General features: G+C 43.3%; 1 protein-coding gene across 2 annotated transcripts in view; it reads left to right on the top strand.

The window, feature by feature from the left end:
• EDARADD (EDAR-associated death domain) overlaps positions 1–21,860 on the top strand; it is a 67,838-nt gene that overhangs the window by 11,403 nt on the left and 34,575 nt on the right. For both annotated transcript variants that reach the window (XM_010860108.1, XM_010860109.1), the window contains exons 2-4: positions 3,879–3,937; positions 8,730–8,769; positions 15,761–15,819. In XM_010860108.1, the coding sequence (XP_010858410.1) occupies positions 3,879–3,937; positions 8,730–8,769; positions 15,761–15,819 (158 nt within the window). The remainder of the gene's footprint in view (positions 1–3,878; positions 3,938–8,729; positions 8,770–15,760; positions 15,820–21,860) is intronic.

Here is a 21,860-nt window from a genome sequence, read left to right on the forward strand (position 1 = left end):
CATATTGAAAAGCAGAGACATTACTTTGCCAACAAAGGTCCATCTAGTCAAGGCTATGGTTTTTCCAGTAGTCATGTATGGATGTGAGAGTTCAGTTCATTTCAGTCGCTCAGTCGTGTCCAACTCTTTGCGACCCCATGAATCGCAGCACGCCAGGCCTCCCTGTCCATCGCCAACTCCTGTAAAGAAAGGTGAGCACTGAAGAATTGATGCTTTTGAACTGTGGAGTTGGAGAAGACTCTTGAGAGTCCCTTGGACTGCAAGGAGATGCAACCGGTCCATCTTAAAGGAGATCAGTCCTGGGTGTTCATTGGAAGGACTGATATTGAAGCTGAAACTCCAATACTTTGGCCACCTGATGGGAAGAGCTGACTCATTGGAAAAGACCCTGATGCTGGGAAAGATTGAGGGCAAGAGAAGGGGACAACAGAGGATGAGATGGTTGGATGGTATCACCAACACAATGGACATGGGTCTGGGTGGACTCTGGGAGTTGGTGATGGACAGGGAGGCCTGGCGTGCAGCGGTTCATAGAGTTGCAAAGAGTCAGACATGACTGAGTGAGTGAACTGAACTGAACTGAAACCCATTGCCTTGCTGGATTGCCCTCTCGCTCTGCTGTTGTCCTTCCAAAAACAACAACGACAAAAATTAAATTCTCCTTGCCCTTCTCATCTTAAATTTCATTTATTCTCAGAGATTTCAGACCAAAGCAAGAGCCTTTGGGCTTCCAAACACTTGTTGTTGGCAATCCATATTTTCCTGTTCACCCCATCACCCTCTGAGGCGCAGATTCTCAAGGGGAATCATTCCCAAATCTGGACCAGAGTAACACTGATCAGCTGGGTGTGGAAACCAGCCACCTGGACCCCCTCGTGTTACAGGGGAAGAGCCTGAGGCTGAGAACAATTATGCGAGTCATGCAGGGTCACCGTGTTACTCAGACTACTAGGTCTCAGTGGTGTGGTGGCGAGACCCACGCCTTCTCCCAGAGCTCTGTGCGCCTTCCCTTTAACTGTTTCTACTTGCATCCTCACTGCTGCTTTGTGGGTATTTCTGCCTTTTCCCAGCTGTCTCCTCCATTTTCTTCTTTATTTTTTTCCTTTTACTTCCTCTCACATTAATGTCTCTATAGGAAAGAAACCCTACGTGTCATAGGATACCTGCACAGGATACCTGCTAAAATTCCACACCCGTGGTGGAGATAATCATTTAAAGTATTATCATCCAAGGACTTCCCTGGCCATCCAGTGGTTGAGACTCTGTGCTCCCACTGCAGGGGGCACAGATTTGATCTCTGATCAGGGAACTAAGATCCCACAAGCCACTCAAGAAAAAAAAAAAAAAAAAGGTATTGTCATTCAGATACACTTTAGGGAAAATGAAATGGTTGAGACTAGGCTGTGATTGGAGGAGGGAAGAAGGGACTTGAGGCTCCTCAGTGTGTCTTCTGCTACCCACTCCCTATCCAAGAGCCAGAACATGAGAAGGATGGAAAAACAAAACTGGAAAAGCAAATCCAAGTGTCTGGCTAGACCTAGTTGAAGTCCACTAATGTGTCATGTTCTGTTTCATCTCTAAGCCTTCGCCTATGCTTCGCCCTCTAGACAAGAATGCTTTCCCCTCCCTGACTCTTTCTCCTGGCTAGCTTCAACTCAACCTTCCAGACTCTGGAATCACTTCCTGTGCAGGCTCTTCTCTCTCCACCGGGCACCCCAGGTCAGGCTTGTGTTCCTCCCACGTGTTTCCATGTCCTTCTGCATTTCTGCTGTCTTCACACCATGTGCTCTGTGTTATAACTGTCTGTTGTTTGGGCAGCAGGAGTCCTGTAAACTCAGACGGAGTTAGCAACACAGTTTCTTCTTACTGTCTTTATATCCATTTAAACACAAGTCTGAGTCTGTCTGCTGGGCTGGCAGGAAATTCCATTTCAGTCTGAACTGGGCACCTTCCTTAGTGTAACACAGGACTCTAAGAGGATGATATGGCGCTTGGAAAAGGAGGGGCCTTTAATTTTTTGTGCATCAGAGTCCAAGCCTGAGAAGACTCTGAGATCTAGGAGCCCTCTGTTTCTGTGCCAGACCCACATCACGGGATTTCTTTGCTGGGGCTGGAAGCCCTGGGACCCAGGGGCTAGCCCCCTCTGTGCATTCTGTGATGTGATCTTGCCAGGGACAAGGGCACAGTCCCTACTTGTGGAGTTGCAGGGGTCTGTCCCCTGCTCCATGGGGGGACACTGGCAAAAGCTCTCTCCGTCTGCACCCACTCCTCTGGGCCACCTCCTTTAATCTCTTCATTGACTGTAGCCTATCATAAAACAGGTAAAGAGATGTTCCCTTCACATGACTTTTCCTTTGGGCATTGTCAACACCCACAGGGAGAAGAATGTGAAAAGTACAGACACATTCTCAATGAAAGACATCTAGGGAGAAGGAGCAAACCTCTACAGGTTGTCCAGTCCTGTTTGGATGCCCCAAGGCGTTCCCAGGACCTAGGACCTGGGCCACATTATGTACTTCATGATGATTTGGGAGAAAAATGAAAGTTGAATCTGGACTGGTCTAAGGCTGCCGCTTAGGGTTTTGCAGCTTGTGTGCTGACTGCACCAATACTGAGTATCCCACTCAGATATGGTTATTGAGCAAGATAGTTTCCAGGCAGATGCTTCCTAAAGTGTCTAGTAAAGGGGGAGCTTTTCTCTCTCTAATTTTCTTTCTCAAAGTTATAATCAAATCGTTGCTGACCTGGGTCCTTGGACTCTAATCAGTTGTTGTTATTCAGCCACTCAGTCGTGTCTGGAGTCTCTGGGACCACGTGGACTGCAGCGCGCAAGGCTTCCTTGTCTTTTAATCAATAGAAACTGGTAAGAGACCAGATGAGGAATTCAGGCAAGGCTTTCTTTACTTGGAGTGAAAACAAGAAAACAGGTGCCCTTGCTCTTTACAGCGGGCAGGCTAGTTCCTTAAGTGGGGCGAGGGTGGGGATGGACCAGAGGGCTGGCTTCAGTGATCTGCCCACCCCCGTGGTGGTGCTGTGTGCAGGGATCGTATGCAGTTCCCTGCCTTGTTCCCAGCGCCTCAGAAATGGCCGTTGGTTTCTGCCCTTTTTGTGTTCCTTATTGTATGCTGTTCTTAATTTGCCCAAACTACACATACACACAGTTATTTTCAGTCCCTTATAGTTTCTTTGTATTTGTTGCTCAAGGAGATATTTGTCAGGTGTGAGCACTGCAGTAAAGAGTCCTAGGTCCCAGTCTGTCTCAAAATCCAAAGTGTAAAAGAGTCATTAATTAATATCATGTGTGCATCATTTGTAGTTATTTGTACCTCTGAGTGTTTGTAGACATTTGTAAGTAAACTGTTACAAAATATGTTTTTTTTACTATTATTTATTTTTGGCTGTGCTGGATCTTCACTGCTGCTGGTGGGCTTTCAGTGGATACAGTGGATTGTGGCAAGCAGTGGATACTCTCTAGTTGCGGTGTCCGGGCTTCTCATTGCAGTGGCCTCTCTTGTTCTAGAGCGCAGGCTCTAGGGCACGTGGGCTCAGCAGTTGTGGCTCACAAGCTTAGGTGCCCTGCGGCATGTGAGATCTTCCAGGACCAGCGATCAAACCTGTGTTCTCTGCATTGGCAGATGGACTCTTCACCACTGGACCACCAGCGAAATCCATATTTTTTTTTTAATGTAGTTTGTCTTAATCACTTTCTTGATGCAGACTGAACCCATTCTTTCTTATTTTGTCTCTACTAATGATCGAAAGTAAGTTTCTCTCCAAACTGACGGGGGGTAGCTTGCATTTATATGAAGACAGTTATCAAAGGATACATTTGTGCTTTATAAGTTATAGAAAATTCTCTCATTGTGTTTTGTTTACAGATCATTTGGCAAAGGAACCAGTGGAAGACACGGACCCTAGCACTACATCCCTTAATACGGTAGGTTACGCATTTTACATTAATGGTGATGACTTTGATCCCCGCCCCCACCCGCTTTGTTATTGGTGTTAGACTCTGTTCTTGTTTTGCACATGTCAGGAATGTTCTTCTTAGATTATGTGAAGTCTTTATCTACTTGTCTTTTTAAATATGTATTTTTATTTATTTTAAATTTATCATTTTTTTTGGCCACACCATGTGGCATGTGGAATCTTAGTTTCCCCACCAGGGATGGAACCTGTGTCCCCTGCAATGGAAGGCGAGTTCTTAACCACTGGACCACCAGAGAAGTCTCTGCTTGTCTAATTTTAATACTATCTATTTTTAATGACCCCCTTCTTCAGAAATCAAAATATATAGCTTGAGATTGAAAGAAAAAATATGAACACCTTACAGTAATGGAGAGCTGCCCATATGTAGGTGGGCATACATTGTCAATTACCTCTTTTACCCCTGAAACAGTCCTGAAAGGTAAGCATTGCCTGCTTCGTAGATGAAAAACTGAGACTCAAGGGGTGAGGCAGTTGCCAAACTTGGAAAAAGGCCAGGTGGGATTCGAACCCGTCAGCTGGCTTCGGATCCCTGCCCCACCATCCCGTAACCACTCTGTGGTGTGTCTGCTGTGATAAAAGATTTTATTATTCTACTGGAGATGAGGATATGGCAATTAGCTGATTTGTAGAAAGTCAGCCAGACTGAAGAAGCCCTGCTCCCCTACTCGATATTGCCTCCTACTTATGACCAAATAAATGCCTTTGACAGCATCGCGTCATGCATGCTGTGCATGCATGCATACTGTGCATGCAGTGTGAGATCCATTCCTGTTTTTCAAAGTATCCGGAGGATGAGATCTGTTGAGTCATGAAGAATTTGTATTAATTTAGTTAGAATGGCATAAAATGCTCTCAAGATATTTCAGTTCAGTGTCTTTAAGTCTTTGGTGGAGACTTCCCTGGTGGTGCAGTGGCTAAGACTCCGTGCTCCCAATGCACGGGGCCTGGGTTCAAGCCTTGATCAGGGAACTAGATCCTGCACTCCTCTGCTAAGACCCAGCACAGCCAAAAAAAAGGGGTGATTCACAAGGCACCTTAATGCCTTAGAGACCTGAAATGTTTGTCTTCATGGCCTTATATTATAACTACAGCCCAGTTTAATAAGTGTGGACAGCGTAGGGAATCAAACTTTGAGACACTGCAATTATAAACTCCTGTAAAAGCAGAGTACACAATGACCCCGTGGCCAGGTCTTATGATCCTCTCAGGCGTAGCCTGTTACTAAAGCCATGGGTTCTATAGAGCAGTGGTCCCCAACTTTTTTGGCACCAGGGATCGGTTTCATTGCAGACAAATTTTCCACAGACCAGGTGGGGATGGGTGGTGTGGGGATGATTCAAGTGCATTATATTTATTGTGCACTTTATTTCTGTTATTATTACATCAGCTCCACTTCAGATCATCAGGCATCAGATCCCAGAGGTTGGGGACCCCTGCCAAAGGGTTACTTAATCCACCCTTCACAGTGCCTGACCTGCGGTTGTCTTGCTGTCCACTCGATCCCCTGACACCAGGGTCTGCCTTCCTTGGGGGCCCCCTCCTTATGGCTCACCTTGAGTCCTGGCTGCCTCTCCTCACTCCTCTTTGACTCCAGGACAAATTACCTTTACTGCAGCTTCCCTGTATTCGTTTGTTGGGGCTGCCTGACAAGGTCCTGCAAATGGACTAAAAATCAAGGGCTGTGCTCCCTCTGAAAGCTGCAGGGAAGAATCCTGCCTTGTGTCTCTGGCTTCTGGCAGTTGTCAGAAGTTCGTGGTGTCCCTGGGTTTGTAGATGCTCCCCTCCTCTCTCTTCCTTCAGTGGCACGTGGCCATCTTCTCCCTGTGTGTCTGTGTCTCTTCTCTTCTTACAAGAATGTCTGTCCTGTTAGATGAAGGGCCCACCCTACACCAGTGTGACCTCATCTTAACTAATTCTGTCTACATTGACTCTGTTTCCAATAAGGTCACAGTCTGAGGGACTAGGGGTTAGGACTTCGACATATACGGGGTGTGCACAGATTTCAGCCATAACATTCCTGCTGCTTTCAGGATTAAATTTATAGTCCTTGACATGGCACATGAGGTCCTCTTGTCTCAGCATCCCAGTCGTGTGCAGCTATTTGCTGCTCCTCAGATGCCCCACGTCCTCTTGCCATCCTGGGATACCCCTAATGCTGGCCCTTGCCTGCTTCCTCATGTAGTGAGCTCCTATGCACCCTGCTACTCAACTTAAGCATTCCTTACCTGGAAAGCCTTCTCTGCCTTATCCTGGGGCATTCAGCTGTTGTCTTCTCTATTTTTTTATGCTATTGTGTGGGGATGATTTGCTTGCCTGGCTTTCTGCAAGGCTGTGCCGACCATGTTCTTGTATGCAGAGGTGGGCACCAAGCAGGCAGCAGTGTTTGGTGAGTCAAGCTTCCTGAGATCCTAGAATGGCACCTCAGTCCCTTCACCTCACTTCCAGGGTCTTCCATGGAAACCAGCTCCATTATTTCATATCCACCTGTGTCTTCCTTTTCCACCCCCAGCCTCGTCTCTGCTGCAGGCTGACCAGTCTTCCAACCACTTGGCCTTGATCCTCTATGTCCACCATCTGCAATGGCCATGCTGAGTCCTGAGCACCCTCTAGGCCCGCTCAACTGTCAGTCTGTCTGGGGAACCCACACTTGTTTGTTCTTGTAGACTGAACTTAGTCAAAACCTTGGGATGGTCCCTTCTCTTGAAACACTCACAGTCTGAGACAGATACTTTGAAAAGAGTCTGAGAAGTACTACAGTATAGATGTGTTTTCCACGTTGTAGGGGGCAGAGTACGGGCAAGGATTTAGTCTTTTAAGTTCTTTCTGACTGATGTGTATTTTTTCTCCACTCAAGATTGTGGTGTATTATAGCAAAAGGATTCAGATTAAAGTCAGCCAAAGGAGGAGGAGCATAGGTCAGGGCCCAGGAGAGTTGTAAGCAGGTGGCTTTCAGTTCCCCTCTCAGCTGTGTGGACAGTGTTTACAGGTCTCAGTAAGGGTGTGTGATGATACACGCAGAGTACTGACAGCCAGGGAAGCTTATCCTGCCTTTGGTGTCCAAAGTGTTCTTGGGGCTCAGTTGTATAGACATGCTTGACCACCAGTGTGTCTGACCTTAAACCCCAGGCCCTTCAAAGGTTGAATTGATAACATAAAGATTAATTTCTTTTGTGGAAAGAGGTTGGAGGCTTCTGCTCAAAAGAAACTCCAAAGAAAGGCATTTAAAACAGAGTCTCTGGATGCCCAAGTCCCTTCCATAAAATGGAATAGGACTTTTCTGGTGGTCCAGTGGTTAAGACTGCTGCTGCTAAGTCACTTCAGTCGTGTCCGACTCTGTGCAACCCCATAGATGGCAGCCCACCAGGCTCCCCCGTCCCTGGGATTCTCCAGGAAAGAACACTGGAGTGGGTTGCCATTTCCTTCTCCAATGCATGAAAGTGAAAAGTGAAAGTGAAGTCGCTCAGTCGTATCCGACTCTTAGCGACCCTATAGACTGCAGCCTTCCAGGCTCCTCCATCCATGGGATTTTCCAGGCAAGAGTACTGGAGTTGGGTGCCATTGCCTTCTCCATGGTTAAGACTACACGATCCCAATACAAGGGGCACAGGTTCCATCCCTGGTTGGGGAACTAAAATCCCACCCGGGCATCCAAAGTTTGGTATTCATGGAAGGTCTTAGAATCAGCCCCTCAAGGATACTGAGTGACGACTGTATGTCAGCCTTCTTTTAACTCCTGATCAATAAGCAAAATTAAATACATAGATGACAACCATGTAAACTCGAACATCCATAGAATATTGGACTATGTTAAGGAAGTCATGTTAATTTTAAAGCTTAATAATGTTAATAAACTCAGTTTGTTTGTTTTTTTCCATTAAAAAAATAATCCCTGGTTCTGCATTTCTCTTCTTCCTCTGTCCAAGGAAGACAGTGGTGAGACCTACAGGAGAGTTGGGAGGTGCAGCTTTGTTTAAGCTGGAGAGCCGTGGACCCAAAGGCCCAGAGGAGATGATGGTGGAACTGAGGCAGGGTCAGAGGCAGGCTAGGGAAATTGGGTACATTCAAGCTTCTCTCATAGAAATCTACAGAAAACAACTATATTGTGTAATCTGAAGTAGAAGTTTCCAGAAGCTTAGATACCTGCATATTTATCAGTACCAACAAAGACATACGTGATTGCAAGAGCATTTGCTCTTTTGAATTCCCTGTGACAGTACTGCCGTCAACGAAAGCATTGAGGAACTGTGCATAATTGTGCATAATAGGTGACTGATCTTCATGCAACTTACGGGATACTTACCTTTTCGATCCTGTCAACCCAGGACAGAGCTCTCCAGCTGTGAGAGCTGCCCAGAATACATGCTTGTTGACCCAAATGCATGTCACACAAATGGTGAGAAAAGATATGACAGTCCCTCAATTTTGAGCTGCAGGAAGTAAAATAACACTGCAGACAAGAGAGGAAGTGTGGTTTAGTGGTCAGAGCTGAAGGCTTGTTCTGTTTCATGTTCTACCATTGACATCTCATCAAATTTGATTTCATCTCTATAAAATTGAGAATCAAAACAAGCCATGGGTCAGGCTTGATATGGATATGGATAAATTCAAGGCTAAAAACTTGCAAGGTTTTAAATGAAAATCATGATTTTCCCAAGACAAAGCTTTCTTTTCACTTTGATCTTATAATTGACTATGGTGTTTAAAAAAAATAACTTTCCCCTTTTGTTGGTTTTCTACAGTCAGACAAGTATCCCATTCAAGACACAGGACTCCCTAAAGGTATGTACAGTGAATGCAACAACTTGTGCTTGTGATTATTCTCCTTTCCTGAACAAAGCACTAGTCAGAGTTAAGTTTTCATTTGTTAAAATTGTGGAACAGAAACATATGGATAATTTAGTGCCTGATTTGATCATCTGTAGTATGGATTTTTTAATTAAAATCTAGAAGTGATTTTAGATCAAATGATACCTCAAGTTCCTATGGTGTTTTTAGCATGCTTAAAATGAAGACAACCAGGACTGTGGGTTGCAAGTGACAGAAATATAACTCAAATTAGTTTAAAAAGGTGGCGGAGCAGGGACTTCCCTGGTGGTTAAGACCCTGAACTTCCAATGCAGGGGACACAGGTTTGATCCCTGGTTGGGGAACTAAGGTTCTGCATGCTGCATGGTGCGGCCCCAAACCAATAAAAACGAAAAAGGAGAGAGGAAGGATTTGGTGGTTTAGTGTCTTTGAGTCTGTTAAATCCAAACATTTAAAATGGTATCTCAGGCTCTCTCTCTCTTTTTCTTTTCCTCATCTCCTGCTTCTTCTTCTTTCTCTCCCCACCCCTCTCTCTGACTCTCATGGCTCAGTCTTCTGTGTTGACTCAATTCTCGGGCCAGTTTTCCCCACGTGGTGGGAAAGACGGTCTCTGCCACCTCCAGCTTCAGCTGGTGCTGCTTACGACAGTGGAACAAGAGGGGGCCTTTCCCCCGGCACACATGGCTCAGTTTTAGGGGCAGTTGAGACAGGAGCAGCTTCGTCATGTGGCGATCATATTGATTGTGGTCCAGGAGGATGGAGGGCTGACCAGGTCTGAGCCTTGAGGTGAGATGGTGGGTGTGGAGGGCATGGAGACAGTTCTACTCAAACCACAGGTTCCATTGCCAGACAAGGGGAAGGGGATGCTTGTCAGGTCCCAAAGCAAAAAGAGCTTTCTTTCATGATCCACAGATTAACATCTCAGGTGTGGTGCAGACGCATCTGAAAGGCGCCTGAGCCTGTCCAAGGCTATAGTCTGCAAGGCTGTATCCAGTAAGGAGAACGAGCTGGTGGCCATCACACTGGAGCACTTACCTTATGTTCTGCTGACAACCCAGGGTGAAGGGGTGGGGTGGGGAGCAAGCAGATCTGACCAGCGTCAGAGTTGGCAGGGCCTCCCCAGCTTCCTGGAGAGAGAGGACTTCCCAGCACAGCCTGCTGTGGGTTTCCGCAGCCTCCTTGCGGTGATGGGTATCACAAGACTGCCAGATTGCAGGTCGGAAGGGAGTTCCCTGCCAGGGCCCATCTGTGGTCAAGTCTGTGGTTCTGCTGAGTCCCCTTCTCTCATTCTCTACTCACCAGACTCGTCCCCCTGCTTCCTGAAATGACATCAACACAATTTCACCCAGGAATGGCAGTGGTGTAAGGAAAAGAGCCTGAAGGCCACCTTTGAGCCCAATTCCTGGTTGTTCTAGGGGAGGCTGGCTCCCTGCCTGTTTCCTTTCCCTTCCTCTTCTCCCTGAATGACTTCTCAGCATCCTGAGTTCCCCACCCTGTGACTGTCTAGTTCAGCAAGAAAGTGAGAGGTTCAGGCCAAGACACCAGCATAGATAGGAAACTGTCCTGGGCAGTAAGTATTCACTGGACTTCAGGGAGGGTGCAGTGAAGAATTATCTGGGGAACTAGTTTAAAAGGCAGATTCTGAGCCCTGCTTCTCCAAAATCATCGTGTGGTGGGTCTAGGATCAGGCCCAGAAATCTGTAGGGGTTTTTTTTGTTTTTCACGTGTTTGTTGTTTTTTTAATTGGAAGATAATTGCTTTACAATGTTGGATTAGTTTCTGCTGTACAACGGATCAAATCAGCTCTCTGTATACATATATCCTCTCCCTCTTGAACCTCCCTCCCAAACCACCCCAATCCCACCCATCTAGGCCATCACAAAGCACTGAGCTGTCTTCCCTGTGCTACACTGCAGCTTCCCCACTAGCTAGCTATTTTACACATGGGTGTGGGGTAGGGGAGGGTGAGACACGTGGGAGATTAGGGTTAAAACCTGTGTTTTAATGCATACCTGAGTGAGTGGGTCTCAGACCTCCCTTTGAGAGCCTGCCTAAGAAGCTTCAAGAATGTGGTGTACCCTCCAATGGGACGTGTAGGAGAGAACGGGCTGGTAAAACTCGCCAGCTCTGAGAGGACTTAGCAGGTGACTTCACAGCTTAGGATATGATAGATCCCACTTCCCAGGGTGCTCATGAGAATCAAACACAAGAATAGCGCCTGGCACCCAGGAGCTTCAGACAGGGTGGAGGGAAGTCTGGCAAGAGGACTGTGATCAATCAGGGTTGAGGACTGTGGAAAGCTCTCAGAGCAGAGGTGAGAGTGGAACCACTGTTTTAAGCACAAACCGAGCCACAGTGACTCTGGGAATGCATTGCCATGGTTTGATCCATCTGAAATCTTTTTTTTTTGTTTTTATCATCTTGAGTGTGATTTCCTGTTTTAAGAGAAAAAGATTGTTGCTTAGCAGCCTGATAATACAGTAACTGTACTATAACTGTTTCTTCAATAATTTAAGTTTTACAAAACCTCAATTAAAACAATGGTGAGTTGACAAGTAACATGACTATAAAAACCATGCTCTAGACCTTTCCTCTGTCTTTATTCATGGGGTCGAAGAGCATTATTAAGCACATAATTTTTCTCCAAGAAATACATGATCTTAAATGTAATGAACCATGTCTGGAAGTTTGATAACTTACTCCAACATTTGCATTTGATAATACAACAATTTAATGTCTGCAGTATTTTGTTAAAGATATCTTTTGTTAAAGATAATGGAGCCAATATCAGTGTTAAATGATTATGGTAATGTTCTTGTTGTTTTTAGGAACACAAAGCCCACATAAATTAGTGAAGAGGCTAGTTTATAGATTAAAAGTAAATGTAATCGAATTATATTAAGTACAGATTCAGATTCTGACACATAAGTGAATTCTAGGGGGCTACTATATTTAAAGAGATCCAACCAGTTCATTCTAAAGGAAATCAGTCCTGGGTGTTCATTGGAAGGACTGATGCTAAAGCTGAAACTCCAATACTTTGGCCACCTCATGCGAAGAGTTGACTCATTGGAAAAGACTCTGATGCTGGGAGGGATTGGGGGCAGAAGGAGAAGGGGACGACAGAGGATGAGATGGCTGGATGGCATCACGGACTCGATGCACATGAGTTTGAGTGAATTCCGGGAGTTGGTGAAAGACAGGGAGGCCTGGCGTGCTGCGATTCATTGGGTCACAAAGAGTCGGACACGACTGAGCAACTGAACTGAACTATATTTAATAGAGGAGTCATTTGTAATTAGCTTGAGCCATTTCCGTATGATTAAAAAGTCCTCAAAATATATTTTCTTAAGAAAAGAAGCATGTTTCACAAAATCTTCATCCTAATTCTAGTATATTCCTAGTTTCCCTATGGACAATATAACACTGTTCCTCAACATGGTCCAAACAAAAATGGGTCTGAATTTTGTTCTTTTTACTGTAAGTCAACTGTAGGCATCCAGTGTAATTTCAGTGATCAGCATATTTTTGAGGTAAAACATGTGATAATACTTGTTTTCTTGGGAACAAATGTGTAGCTTCTGCCTCCCCTGATTTTAGAGATTTCAGGCGGTTCATTATGTCAAGTGTCTGCTATAGGTTCTCTGTGAGAGTCTTTGGAGAAGGCAATGGCACCCCACTCCAGTACTCTTGCCTGGAAAATCCTATGGACGGAGGAGCCTGGTGGGCTTCAGTCCATGGGGTCGCTACAAGTAGGACATGACTGAGCGACTTCACTTTCACTTTTCACTTTCATGCATTGGAGAAGGAAATGGCAACCCACTCCAGTGTTCTTGCCTGGAGAATCCCAGGAACGGGGGAGCCTGGTGGGCTGCCGTCTATGGGGTCGCACAGAGTCGGACATGACTGAAGTGACTTAGCAGCATGAGACTCTTTAGGCACTAAATTCAGGACTCATTTAAGATTGGGGTTCAGTTTATTTCATGAATTCCTATATCTTATAGAAACTACTGGCTTGAGAATTCTAGAAGGAATGTGGCTCTTCACATTTTGAAAGAAAAATGTCTTTTGAAAAAAAATTCTGATATTTCAGTGGCTATTCCTAGTGAGGGGAAATTGCACAAAAATATATTTGATTTAATCAAAATTTTATCACCTTCATTTTTCTCTGAGTTTCATTGTTCAAAAAAAATTATATAGTGAATGTAAAGTGAAAGAGAAATAGACTGATTTTATTGTTAATAATTTTGTGTAATTTGAACTTCTACATGGGTGATATTTGGAAATTTTTGTTAACAAAATGTAGTAGTTCAGTTTGGAAAAGTTAGGAGAAAATAAACAAGTACTGAGGAAATCATTAAAATAATTCGGAAGTGTTGGGTTGGCCAGTAAGTTTGTTCGGGTTTGTCCATAGCCTGTAACAAAAAAAACCCAAACGAACTTTATGGCCAACCCAATAAAAATGTCTGCCCCGAAACCAGCAAGCCAATGTATTGTATTTTATGATTTCTCATTTTGCCGATTAATTGATGGTATTTTGCTATTAAGTTTGTTTTAAAATGAAACTAAAAACCTCTCTCGTCTGCGTGATATGATGTTACCTGGTCCCACTCATCCCACCAGCTCACTGCCTCCCACCCAACCTTGACCCAGACTCTTGGCAGTCTCCTGTTACAGCAAACCAACAGTTAAAGCCCCTCCCCCAAATTATAATCCCCTCCCCCAGTACAAAGGTGACCATTCTAGAAACTTCTTTACTGGAGGGTGGATGGGAGTGAGAAGGATACGACCACAGGAGTGTTTGGGAGGCCATGTAAGAAAAGTTGCCTTTTAATTTCAAGTTAACATTGTGTTGGGAAATAAAAAGCCCTGCCTTTTCAAAAGTGCTCGGGTAACAGTGATGACACTGGCCGTTGTGAGGGGCTTCCCAGGTGGCGCTAGTGGTAGAGAACCCACCTGCCAATGCAGGAGATATAAGAGACCTGGGTTTGATCACTGGGTTGGGAAGATCTCCTGGAGAAGGGCATGGCAATCCACTCCAGTATTCTTGCCTGGAGAATCCCATGGACCTGGCAGGCTACAGTGCATAGGGTCACGTAGAGTTGGACACGACTGAAGCAACTGAGCATGCCCAGCACGCACGGCCATTGCAAGAATTAATATGACTGAAATCAAATGTCTGTCACTGTGAAAAATCACTTTAGTAGGATGCATCTGAATTCTATGGGGTGCTTGTTAGGTGTCAGATTTCTGGACTCCCCGAAGTTCCAAACCAGAAAGTCTGGAGGTAGAGCCCAGGAATCTGTATTGTTAACAGACAGTCAAGTGATTCTCATGCAAGAGAACTGGAACTGTATCATGAGGAACACAAGCCTAGGTGAGATCTCCATTGCTCCAGCTTAGAAAGATATGGTGTAGGGATTTCCCTGGTGGCCCAGTGGCTAAGACCCTGCCCTCCCAACGCACAGGGGCCGAGTACTGTGCCTGATCAGGGAACTAAATCTCTCATGCTGCAACCAAAGATCCTGCATACTGCAACTAAAAACCAGTGCAGCCAAATAAATTTAAAAAAGAAAAAGATACCATATGGAATCTTAGTAAAAGACCGTGCTTTTAGTTTAAATTTCACAGATAATAATATTAAGGGAAAATGACCTTTGAGTCAGAATCATGTAGGCAGCAATAAATATAGCCCCTTACATGAACAAATCTATCAGCTCAGTCTGTAGTAGGTCAATGCATGTTACAGAATGTGAAAATAAATAATGGATGAATCAATCAATCTGTCATTCAGTCCTAACTTTTGAACCTTGAGTTAAGTGATTCTCTGTGTAAGGCTTTAAAACTCTAAAATTTTACATGCCACTAAACTTTTGTTTCATAGTATACTGTATTTCTGTCAGCTTTCAAGGTTAATATGATACTGAATTCTATGGTTAAAGAGTAAAATCTAATGGAAAAATTCAGCTTTTTTTTTTTTTTTTTGCCATACCACATGACATGTGGGATCTTAGTTCCCCGACCAGGGAAGGAACCTGTTCCCCCTGTAGTGAAAGTGCAGAATCTTAACCACTGAACGACCAGGGAAATCCCCCAGATCAGCTTTTAATGTATTTGTCTTCACCACAAATTGGGGAGCTGTGAAGTTAACACATACGTAAGACAGCGTAAGAATGGAATTTCCTTCCTCACAATTAATTATGAGAAGTATTAGATGTTTCACATGTCTATCATGTTCCTTTGACTTTCACTGGCAATCCCCACTTTAGAACTGAAATGGTTTCAGTTTGACTTTTAGGAGGCTGAGCTATCAAGATAAGTATTATCCCACTCCCTGATCTCTGAAGGCTTAGTAAACTGTCAGTCAAACAGCCAACACCGTGGAACCTGATGTAAAATGATCAGAGGGGAAAGTTTGAATCACCTCCTGTTCACTACGTTGGCCAGGGAGGGATCCTGCCATGGGGTTATGAGGATGGCCACGCACAGGACATCTGGCAGGTGAGACTGACAGCAGCTTATGAGTCATGGAGCCTCGTGGCCTGGGGGAGGACGATGCTGCACGCCATGCAGGGTCATACAGGGGCTGCGCTTGGGAACAGAGTGAGCAACCAGGGGCTGCGGGTGACAAGGCTGTCCTATAAACGGGTGTGTGCCCCAGGGCTCCTGGGGAAGGATGTAATTGTCTGAATAACTCAGTGGTCTGGCAGGGAACTGAAACCCACAGCTCAGGAATAAGCAAGGGTTGTGCCTGATCCCCTTGAGAAGGAGAATTGTTTAGCTGGGGTCTTGTCCACAGGAGCAGAGCGAGGAGGGGAACTTGTAACTGGGCCGCTCAAGGTCCTCCTGGTTTTACCAGATGTAAACAGAACGTAATATTAAGTCTTCATTTTAGGCCTTATACTACAGAGCATGTGCTTTCTTCATCAAGCTGAGCATCTTTTTTTTTTTTTTTAATCCATAGAAGAGGAGTGTGATCCAATTACTTTGAACTGCCCAGCAAATTCCGATGTGCAGCACCAGGTAAGAATAATGCCAGTTATATTTTTACCCCTAGGCACATGGTAATCCAACTAGAATTTATTTAGTAATTATCTTCTAGAGCTTTAAAAATAAAGAACAGGATTTTTGGATAATAAGTGTGGAAATGATCTTTAAGCATCCCAGTAATGTGGTGTGTCTATATAGCTTCTGTGACTTTTAGTAACTGGGTAGCTTTACTCTACTCTTTGAAATAAATATTATCCATATGCCAACAACAGACCATCAGTGTTATTGAGTTAGAAAGGAAAGTTGCTTTCTTTTGCCTGTCATTGGTATGCAGTGGACGGGAACTTTTTCTTAAAGCCTCAACAAAACTGGGTAGTTTCAAGACATTTTTGTAATGTTTTATAAAACTTTTACTTCATTCAGATACCAAGTTTTAACATATTATTTAATTGTCCTTTTACAAAATACAGCTGTTGTTTTCTGCTTTTAGAAGAGTGCTTGTTTTTTGAAACTTCAGATCAGACAAAAATGTACCAAAATGTTGAGAATCACTTGGCACCTTCTACTATTCACCTTGCGAGGGACAGTAAGTCCCCTACATAGGAATGAGATCTGTTCTGAGAGCAATTTGTAAGTCTGATTTGTTCACAAGTCCAGCAAAGTTAGCCTAGGTACCCAAATAACATAATCGGCTGTATAGTACTGTACTGTAATAGTTTTATAATACTTTTCACGCAAATAATATATAACAAAGCAAACACGAAAAATAAAACATTTTTAACCTTACAGTATGGAGAAGGCGATAGCACCCCACTCCAGTACTCCTGCCTGGAAAACCCCATGGACGGAGGAGCCTGGTAGGCTGCAGTCCATGGGGTCGCTAAGAGTCGGACATGACTGAGCGACTTCACTTTCACTTTCCACTTTCATGCATTGGAGAAGGAAATGGCAACCCACTCCAGTGTTCTTTCCTGGAGAATCCCAGGGACAGGGGAGCCTGGTGGGCTGCTGTCTATGGGGTCGCACAGAGTCGGACTCGACTGAAGCGACTTAGCAGCAGCAACCTTACAATATAGTACTTTGAAAAGTACTGCAGTATATAGTACAACAGCTGGTGCTTCTTAGCACTACCAGCTGTATCACCGCTGCTTTTACGTTTGCTTCTGACATCCTGGGTTTGAAATAAAGGTACTGTACTCCTGACTGCATACAGTCCCGTACAGTAAAGCACACAAAAGCACAGCCCCTTGTAGAAGATGCACACACGTGACCATGTACATCAGACACGTGAACTAATTTATGTGATTGGACATGTGAACGCACATTCACATCTTTGAAAGTTCTCAACTTGAAGGTTTGTATGTAGCGGACTTACTGTACATCCTTCCAGAAGCGTCTTTGGGTCACTGTGTGCTTCAGTTACTTCTGATACTTTCCAGTCTATCTCTGTTTACTCATTCAAAGCTCATTGGCAAAACTACACAATTCCTCACTGTAACTATAGTTAGGACATTAAAAGTCTCCAAAAGGATGTCTTGCCTCAAGACAGACTGGCTGGGTCCTGCTCTCTCTGCAATACCAAGTTAATTGTTAACAAGACTGATTTGAAGCTTGCCTTGCCTGGAGAATCCTATGGACAGAGGAGCCTGGCAGGCTGTGGTCCATGGGGTTGCAAAGAGTCGAACACGACTGAGTGATTAACTTTTTTTTTTAGTCTTGCTGTTAAAGCATCAGCCAGTAATAAATCAATAATACTGATATTCTTAGATAATCAAGTCACTTTTGTCGTAGACTTATACAGTAGTTGATAAGATAAGCAATTTTAACCATAAACACAGTTCTCTTGAAAATTGTCAGTGGTGCTACTTCTAACTTTAACTTGGCAATCTTTAGTCACCAATTGGAAATACCATTTTCTTATTTATTAATCCTGATACTCAGCATTTTCCTTGGAATTATAACCTGATGCTGGACTTCGACAGTGACTGAATTTCAACTATTTTAGTGAACTTAAATGGCAACCCACTCCAGTGTTCTTGCCTGGAGAATCCCAGGGACAGGGGAGCCTGGTGGGCTGCCGTCTATGGGGTCGTACAGAGTCGGACACGACTGAAGCGACTTAGCAGCAGGTTCACTGAAAACTTAGTATAAGTTTTTCCTTTCTTACAATCCTTAATTTGTTTAACAAAGTTTTGCTCCTCACATTTTTTTGCGACAAGATACGAGAATGTTATGTTGTTTGTTTAGCGTTAGGGATTTTCCAAAATCATATAAGATTAGATACAGAATATGTTTTAGGACACTATTCAGTATATTTTCTAATTTTAGTATTATAGTTCTGGTTTGATCAAGTATAGACTATCTTCAAAGATGGAAAAAAGATTTTTCAACTAAAAAAGCAGTGTGCGTGCTCAGTCACTTCAGTCGTGTCTGATTCTTTGGAACCCTGTGGACTGTAGCCCACCAGGCTCCTCTCTCCATGGGATTTTCCAGGCAAGAATACTGGAGTGGGTTGCCATGCACTCCTTCAGGGGATCTTCCTGACCTGAGGATCAAACTCATATCTGCCTGCGTCTCCTGGATTGCAGGCAAATTCTCTACCCACTGAACCACATGGGAAGGTCCCCCACCCCAAATAGGGGGACTTATTTGAGATTTTTATTTAAGTTCTGTTTTAAAACAGGATGTCATATATTCCTATAAAAAGTAGCACTTTTTATTTCCTATAGAAAGTACTACTTCAGCTGGTTATTTCTTTGAATAATCTGTAGGACTTGTTCTAACCGCTAGGTATCCAGAAAGAATCTTTGAAACCAACTTGGCAGTTAGAACAAAGAAAACTCACTAGGGGAGAAATGTTAAAAAAAAAACAACAACACAACACTTCATTTTCTGTAGCTCAGACTTTAAAAGCAAGTTGAAAATACATTCTTTAGAATATTTATCATTTGCTGTTTCTTTGATTTTTCTAATTTATAAACTAAAATCCATTTCTATGTAAGATCTAAATTTTAACCAGGTTTTTTGAATGATGTCAAGGGAAGACATTGTGATGTCCTGTTTATCAAAAATGGAAAACTGACATCTCATAAAATTTCATAAAGAATCCTTTTCTTTTAGTAATTTGAAATCAGTACCCCAGCAATTAGAATTATCCTACTTGTCCAGTTTGTTACAGTTGGTACTTACCAAGTCTGTGTCCTGAGCTTGGGTGTTCTTAGATGTGTAATACTCAGGGTAGGGGTTGAGGCAATGGGGGGAATAAGGAGGAGACCAGACCCAAGCAGAGCTTCTAGACTTGTTGAACAGCAGTGTACACAGCTTAGATTCTAGATGTGGCTCTGGTTCAGCTGTTTAAAAAAAATTTCATGGTTCTTTATGTTTATAGAAAATATTTCCCAGAACCTTTAAATCAAATAATAAAATTTTAACTACATGCACACATGTGTGGCAAATGATAGCAGAGCAAAATTTGTTTCAGTTTTTAGTTAAGAATCCATGCCAAGAGGAGACCGAGATAATAAGAAAAATAGTAACTATGAGGATGCTAAGTTGGAGTTAGAGGTTATGAAAAAATTACTTTTTCCTCTGTTTATGCTGGTTATTTGGTTTTACCAAACTGTAATTTTTTTAAGTTTTAAAAACCACATTAAATTATTGATATTGGTAGGGTATTATTGATATTATATTGATACCATACCATATTGATATGGTATTATTAGTGTGATACTAATATACGATGTTGCTAATAAGGAAAACCACCGTAAGGTATATAGGAATGCTCTATATTATCTTCTCAAATTTTCTGTAAATCTAAAATTATTTTGAAACATACATACACACACACATATAATATTTTTTTTTAATTTATTTTTCTTTTTTGGCTGTGCTGCACAGCATGTGGTATCTTATTCCCCTGATGAGGGATGGAAACCCCACCCCTTGCAGGGGAAGTACAGAATCTTAACCACTGGACCTCCAGGGAAGTCCTGAAACATACACATATTTTAAAAACCAAACTAAATAGAATTTGGAATCTAGAAAAATGAAAAAACTCATCCAACATTCCACCACTCTAATATAATTATTTTTGTCATTTTGATGTATTCCTTATATATTTTTATCTGGATAATTTTTAAAAAAACCTGTTCGCAGACAATTTTGCATCTTGCTTTTGTTGTATAATATGATCTCACAAGTTTTCATCCAGTTTGAAAACTGGATCTCATTTCATCCAGTTTGAAAACTGGATCTCATTTCATCCAGTTTGCTGCACGGCCTTACCGTCCATCAATGGCTGCATGATACTGTCACCTCTGATATTTACTGATCACAGAAATAGACTTGAGGATGTGTGCCTAGGGGCAGGGTGAGAGCAGGCCTCATAGAAGGAATGCTCTGAGGAGAGTCAGCGACAACTAACTTTGCCTGGTGCTGAAGTATTGGCAGATTGAGGCAGTGAGGCTGGAAGATCATTTGGATCCAGGACCCTAGAACCTTAAATGCCAGAAGGAGGCAGATGGAAGTATTGGTGGCTTTCAGGGATGGTTATGTGACCAAATCTGGGACCCTCGGGAACTGGAGAGAGATGAGACTCGGCCTGTGAGCAGAGAGGGTGCTACTAACAATTTCAGTAGAGGATTAAGGGGGAAGATAAGATTTGTGTGTTGTTAGGATTGAGAGTGGGAGATGGGTCAGATGGTAAAGAATCTGCCTGCAATGCAGGAGACCTGGGTTTGATCTCAGAATCAGGATCCCTTGGAGAAGGGAATGACTACCCACTCCAGTATCCTTGCCTGGAGAATCCCATCTACAGAGAAGCCTGGCCGGCTACAGTGCATGAGGTCGCAAAGAGTTGGAAATGACTGAGCGACTTACACTTTTCAGGATTGAGAGTTGTCTGTTTATGGACTGCAGAAAAAGGAGATTGAAGTCTGTAGAGTTGAGATGTGTGGCAGGAAGTGATTGGTTTAAGATGCCTGCTTCAGGAGGTTGCAGTTGAAGCCCGAGAGGAGGATGGGACTGTCAAGGAGAGAGTCCTTGTTGAAAAGCAAAGAGAGGTGCCAAGGATGGAGCCTTGAGGAACACTTCCATCTGGAGTCCAGAGGAAGAAAAGGAGCTGAGAGGCAGAAAGAGGAGTGGCCAGAGAAGAACGCTGTCTTTGGTAGAGGCATCTGTACTTTCCAACACTTTCCTGGTTTATACTCAAATGTTTGCTGATGGTCTCATTGTCTCTCCCCACAAGCCAGGGACTCCTATGTCTTTTGGCTCATAAGTGTATCCTCAATGCCTAGCACATAGTAAGTCTCAATATATGTACGTTGAATAAAGACAGAAAAAGGTAAGGGTTGGATGTTGCTTCAATGCCAAGGAAAGTAGTGTCAGCAGCATCTTGTAGTCAAGGGCAGGCCCTACAAAGACACATTTGCATTTGTCCTTACTTTCAGGAAGGACCTTTTTAGGAAGGAACTCAGTTATAGGGACAAAAACATAATTACAAAAGGCTTGAGGAGTGAGTGGGTGATAAAGTGTCAGATTTACTAAGGTAGCAAGGAAAAGTAGTAAGCTTTTATTTAAAGCTGTTGGAAAACATGGCAAAAGTTTCTTTTTCTAAGGATGGGAAACAACAGATTTTAAAGGATATGGTGTCACCAGGAGTGTAGAGATTAAATGTTAAGAGGGAAAAGAGAGAGAAGTGGAATAATTAATGGGATTTGTTTTCCCTGGGAAGGCAGAGAGGATTAATTTTCTTAGCAACTATCTACCAATAAGTCCTTAGCATTTTCTATTGGAGAAGACACAGCACATTGATTTCCCTAAAGGAATTTGTAATCTGGCAAATGAGATATATGTACACCTATGTTAGATAAATAAAGATACCAAAAACACAGAGAGAGGAGTTGTATTTTAAAAGTAAGAACTTCAACTCTTTTTCAGAGGTAAGATGAAAAGAAGGATTAGATGGGAGAAAGATAGAAAATTCTTTTTTAGATGTAAAGGCAAGTAGTTGAGTTGAGTTGAGTTCAGTTCAGTTCTGTCACTCAGTCGTGTCCGACTCTTTGCGACCCCATGAA

Source organism: Bison bison, unplaced genomic scaffold (assembly GCF_000754665.1).
Source record: "Bison bison bison isolate TAMUID 2011002044 unplaced genomic scaffold, Bison_UMD1.0 scf7180017864462, whole genome shotgun sequence".
In the NCBI taxonomy this organism is placed as follows: Eukaryota; Metazoa; Chordata; class Mammalia; order Artiodactyla; family Bovidae; genus Bison; species Bison bison.